Source organism: Astatotilapia calliptera, chromosome 9, assembly GCF_964374335.1.
Source record: "Astatotilapia calliptera chromosome 9, fAstCal68.1, whole genome shotgun sequence".
In the NCBI taxonomy this organism is placed as follows: domain Eukaryota; kingdom Metazoa; phylum Chordata; class Actinopteri; order Cichliformes; family Cichlidae; genus Astatotilapia; species Astatotilapia calliptera.
Window position 1 is genome coordinate 19734439 of NC_137430.1, and position 6000 is coordinate 19740438.

At 40.4% G+C, this 6000-nt stretch overlaps 1 protein-coding gene across 2 annotated transcripts in view; it reads left to right on the top strand.

Moving 5' to 3' along the window:
• The window catches only part of ctdspla (CTD (carboxy-terminal domain, RNA polymerase II, polypeptide A) small phosphatase-like a), a 39838-nt gene extending 34015 nt beyond the window's left edge, over positions 1-5823 (top strand). For both annotated transcript variants that reach the window (XM_026179627.2, XM_026179626.2), the window contains 4 exons: positions 1757-1813; positions 2537-2629; positions 2718-2903; positions 4646-5823. In XM_026179627.2, coding sequence (XP_026035412.2) covers positions 1757-1813; positions 2537-2629; positions 2718-2903; positions 4646-4771 — 462 coding nt within the window. In that variant the 3' untranslated portion in view covers positions 4772-5823. The remainder of the gene's footprint in view (positions 1-1756; positions 1814-2536; positions 2630-2717; positions 2904-4645) is intronic.
• The last annotated feature ends 177 nt before the right edge of the window (positions 5824-6000 follow it).

Sequence of the window (6000 nt, forward strand, 5' to 3'; positions counted from 1 at the left end):
ATAAAACAGCGAAGTAAACGTGACCCGACAGACAGAACCTGAGTGAATGAAGTCCAGCGTTTAACCACTGAGAGCTAAAACTCAGCTGAGGTTTGAAAGCTGTGTGCTGGTGATTGGACATCAGCCGCTGATAAAGCTGGCTCGCCTATAAAGTGCTCTGTAAGGAAACAAGCTCCAGCAGCTCTGCGCTCGGGGAAAATACTATATTTACTTATCTTGTGCAGTTAAACTGTGACTATCACCAGGTAACTAGGCTGTTTCTTGAATTAGCAGCAGGTGTTAAACAGCTGACAGATGAGGAGGAGGATGCATGCAGGTAAACTGAGGGTCTGCTGAGCTGATCGCTGGTTTCGTGAGAAAAATGTCAGCTTGTTCTTTATGTTACAGAAGCACAGAGACACAAGACCAGGCGGAAAGAGACGATCGTTCGGTGAAAATGAGAATCTGCGAATGCAACATGTGGAACACGGAGAGTGAAATATGTAAACAAACCGGTTAATGTACCCCCTCGGTGCGCTCTGCATGCTAACTGTTAGCAGAGCTAGTGAAATCTCTGAAAACATCTGAGCACTTTTGCAAACATGTTCTATGTTGACAACCTGACCAGACATGTGAAGATTACGGCGCGACATTCGCAGCTAAAACACTGTTAAAAGTGTAGCTGGTGACAGAAAAACGGCCTGTGATTTGATCTGCATTCTGGGATACCTGGCTGCCCCAAGTCTACACAAGCAATCGATTATCTAGGATCGACCTGTTTTGACTTACTTTGCACGGCAACCAATCAAATGTTAGAGAAGCTGCATGGGCAGCGTTAACCCCGCCCCCTGAGTTTGATGGGTGAGGCTGACAGATAAAATTATTTCATGACGAGAGCCAGGCGTCAGGACTGCCAAAATGAAATAAATAAATATATCATTAAATAATTAATTAAATGTGTCAATAATTAATTAAATGTGTCAATAATTAATTAAAATGTGAAATACATAAATAATTAATTAAATGTGTCAATAATTAATTAATTAAATGTGTCAATAATTAATTAAAATGTGAAATACATAAATAATTAATTAAATGTGTCAATAATTAATTAATTACATGTGTCATAACTATTTATTTAATTAATTAATTCCAATTTTAATTAATTATTGCCACATTTAATTAATTATTTAATGGTGTATTTAATTAATTCATTATGGCAGTCCTGGCGTTCCATAAACTATAAGCTCCTACATAAAATTGTGTGTCTCTGAAAACAAGCAGATTTTCCCTGTCACCTGTTTTTCTTCCTTTCCCTCTCTGAAATGACACCGTCGTGCCTCCTACCTAATCCTTTCATCCTCCGTCTTTACACCCTCTGCTCGTCTTCCACCCACATCCCCTCTGGCATCTATCTTCCTCTTGCCTCCTGCTCCTCTCCTCTCCCCTTTTCTTGCGTTAGGAGAAAAAAAAATGACACAAGTCATGCAGAGTAAAAAGGCAGCACTCCTCCTGTCCTCGTTCAAGTCTGTCATCTTGTTCGGCTCTCAGGTTTCTCCCCAGAGTCTCACGCCTGGTTGTTATTTAACACTGAGATACGGAGCACTGGAGCAGAGGGAACCACATTATGCTGAAAGCCTTCATCATTTGCCTGGGGCACCTTACAGGAGTTTTTAACCTGTCTCTCTTTTTAAACCGCATGCAAGCTTGTGGCTGGGCTGTTTACCTGTCAGAGTGAAGTTTTTGAATCTTTTCCTTGTTTCTTGTCATCCTGCAGCCCATTAGCAATGCGGACTTCATTGTTCCGGTGGAGATTGATGGCACCGTTCATCAGGTAATACTGCACCGATATGGAGGGCTTCCAGAAAGGGGCTTGAATAAAACAATATGTGTGAATTTATAAGGGTGGAGACCTTGGTTTCACTTTACTTTCCTCTGTATTTATTATTCCCTTTTATCTCACAGCGATTTAAGCTCAAACTGTTTAGTTGTCTTTGATTTATTCTTTGAATCCTTGCTGCAGTAAAGATAACTGGACAGTGACGCGAGTGTTTCGGCGCACAATGTTGAAGCTGCTGTTGAGTTTGTAGCAGAAGAGATTGTGCACTGAGTAGAAATGTGCATAAAGGGCGGCGTCCTTTTGAAGGTTTAATTGTCTGTGTCCGGTTTGAAGCAAAGGAAGTGATATTGTAGCTGTAACCTGGTTCAAGTAATCCAGGATAGGCTTTCTGCATCTGCTTTGGCCTATGCTTGATTACTTGCACTTGGAGGCAGCAACTAACCTGCAGAGATCTACTAAGAAGGACGAAGATGACAAGCAATGAAAAATAAGACCTCAAAGCATCCAAGTATTGCTCAAATGTTTTAAGTTTCATTTTTGTATCCCAATTTTACTTAAACACAAATCTGCAAGTGGGTAAAATTGAACTGAATAGTTATAGAGCAGCTAAAGAAGATTTCAAGAAGAAGATTTCTTGTTTGGGTTTTTGCTCCAAAAAATGTATTTTGAAAATAAAAGACATAACGAAGACGTGTTCGTTACGTGTCTCGGTTTCAGGTGTACGTGCTGAAGAGGCCTCATGTGGACGAGTTCCTCCAGAAAATGGGGGAGATGTTTGAATGTGTCCTCTTCACAGCAAGCTTAGCCAAGGTTGGTTCCCAGCTGCTTTGACAGTTACAGTAATACTTCTGTTCATTTGCTGTGTGCTGCTCAACCTGATGCGCTTTGGCCTGTTTAGTATGCTGACCCTGTGGCGGACCTGCTGGACCAATGGGGGGTGTTTCGCGCCCGTCTCTTCAGGGAATCCTGTGTTTTCCACAGAGGAAACTACGTCAAAGACCTCAGCCGACTGGGCCGAGAGCTCAGCAAAGTCATCATCATAGACAACTCACCTGCCTCTTACATCTTCCACCCTGAGAATGCAGTAAGTTATTTTTTAAAGAGATTTTTGATCTAAAACATACAGATTCAAAGTCATTCAGTCTTGGTAGCAGGAAGTAGAACACTGTGGAAAAGTCTTGAACCACGCCTCGTTTGTGCATATTCTGCTTCCAAGGAACCGGATTTTCTTGGAATTTTTTAAAGTGGTCTTGAGCAATAGTTCTTCAGGCTTTCAAGGTCTTTCCTTTGGACATTTGCTGTTTTATCAACAGTCCAGTCATTGTGTCTGACCATTTTGTTCTTTCTTCAGAAGTAGGCGCCAGTTTTTTATCCACACATAACAGATAACTTAGCAAAAAACTCTTGTTCACATTTGTTCACATTTCTTTAATTAAATGTATGAAAAATGTCAAAGACAACACAGTTTCACAGACACAAATGAGTATTTTGGCATCGTCTACTAGCTAAAAACTTGGCATATCTCAGCAGTGTGTCATTAAAGAATTTGAGGAAACTGGACAAGAGAAGGATAAAAGAAGAAGAGGCATCTGGCCCTTCAGTTGATGCATCTACTGTTCACTGAAGCGGCTTCAGAAATGGTCTCAGTGGAAAAGTGGCTGTCAAGAAACCATTCATAAACGAGAAAACAGGAATAAAAGACAAATTATGCAAGAACTGGACTGAAAATCTGTCAAGGCCGAAAGGCCGGTAGGTGGGAGTGGACCCAAAAGCAGACTCAATGGACACACGAAAAATGATTTTTAACAAACTTTGAATGCAAGGGAAAGGAAGTGTGGGAACGTAGTATGAGTCCCCGGTGGTCGATATCCAGAGCTTGGGTGCAATGGCCAAAGGTAAGAATGAGGTAAGGGGTCAGGCTTATAGGGATGAAAGGTGGGGAGAGTAGCCGAGTGAGTGTCTGGAAGGGTGTGTGAAAGGGTGAGGTTCCAACCTTATGCTTCCAGTGATCCAGAGATGATGGCAGGCAGGTGTGAGCGGTGAGTCCAAGGAGTAAAGGGTAAATGTGGGATCATCTTGACAGAGAACAGAACAAAAAAAAGGCAGCCAAGATCCAAAGAAGGGCTTTGTATGTCCTTCAAGAAGAAGGAAGCTTGCCTAAAAGATGACAGACTATGTTGAAGAACAAAGGCGGTCAAACAAATATTAACTTTCAAGCTTGTTAGAATTGCATATATTCATTTATAGTGTATTTCCACGTATGTTTGCACGCTTCATTTAATCACTGCACCTATTTTCCGGGCAAAATATAAAGAAATTAGAGGTGGCGCAAGACTTCTGCACAGCACAACTCCTTTTCACATGATCCCAAAACATGTGACATCTTAAGAAGTTTTAAGGTTAAGCTAAATGGCGGCTACAATTGCACTTGTTGCCTAATCAAGAACGGGGTCAAAATACACTGCTGTGATGGAAATAAGTTACTTATGAAGTGATTATTGATGTCGATGATTGTATCTGTAAGACACTGTCAGGGTTTTTAATAATAATAATAATAATAATTTAATAATAATCACCATTGTTCTCGTGCCAGAGGCAGTGTTCCCAATTTTATGAGAGTTCTCAGCTCTGTGGAGAAGTTTCTGCTGCTGCCACTCTTTGATTTATTTCCCTCATTAATTATTTACACAAAACACCCCGACTGTAATGCAACATTTAAGCGTCTATGGTATCTATTGTCAGCCACTTCTTCCTTCTTTAAATAAGATCGGTCTTTCTTTTTCTTTCTGATTCTAATGTAAATGTGGGTGTGTTTTTCTGCCACAGGTCCCAGTGCAGTCTTGGTTTGATGATATGACAGACACGGAGCTTCTGGACCTCATTCCCTTGTTTGAGGGTCTCAGTAAAGAGGAGGATGTTTACAGTCTATTACAGAGCCTAAGGAACAGGTAGCAGACAGCCACTCCAGCTGATCCCTCCTGCCTAAGCCCTGCTGAACAGAAGCCTCCCCTCTCTGCCACGGCCCCGTAGCCCGGCTCCAGTCCTTCGAAGAGCTCTGGGAAGCTTCCCCAGTTGGAGGATTTCAGGCAAATGATCTACTCTTGATCAAAATAAAACAACAGTATGGATTCTCTGGGTTCTTGGACTCTTTGTACAGGACTCTAGCTGAAAAAAGATTCTATTACTGTATGTACATATTAAATGTTTCTAAGCGCAAGACAAGCATAAAGTAATTTTTCTATCAGAGAGAGGAGGTTTTACTATTCCAAGTATTTTAGTTACCGAAAAACGATCAAATACACAAATTTTTCGATTTTTGTTTCGTTTGTTTCTGAGAATCGATGACCTGTTGGGTTTTTGTGTTGAGCAGTGCTATGCAGGCCGTCGTTCCTCGTTTGATTTTTTTTCGTTCTAACCAACTGTGATTTAACTTCTCTTTACAGAATGAAGTGCCTTCATTACTGTGCTGATTTTCTTGTGTCGGGTTATGGGGTGAGCATTTTTATGCTGCATATTTAGTCAATTCTCCAAAAGCGTATTCACTGAATCTTTAAATTGAAGTTGAAAATGAGTCTTTGATAACGTCATTTAATCCAAAAGAAGTGAAATGAACACTTCCTGGATTAGAGGGGGAAGAAAAGTAGCTTGTTAGTCCTGGAAGACTTTTGATTTTCAGTTATGTATCATTGAATTGTTAAATTTACCAAAGGTTTTTACAATTCAATGTGATTTGTGACTAAACAACATCATTTTATCCTCGGCAGTGACTGTAAATTGATGATTCTTGAGGACATTGAAACGCCGTTTAGGTAACTGAAGAAAAAAATAATAATATCTGTGATGACATCACTGTCCACCAATAAATGTTTGAGGAAAAAAAATGGAAAGATTAGCTTAGATATATAAAATTATATTTATTCGGGGAAAGGGTCCTGGGTGCATTGTAAAGAATGCTGTTGAAATCGTACTGTACAACGTTATTAAAGTTGCAAGTTTGCACACTGTCTGTGTCTGTCGTGGAGTAATGATTCTCACAAAACTCACTTAATGGCAATAACTGTGATAATCATTTTACAATGAACTAAAGGACCAGTGCATAGCATTTAGCGATGCCTGAATTCAACTAATGCGTGGGCTGCACACACCAGCTTTCACGAACCTCTGTAACAACCCATGTCCTT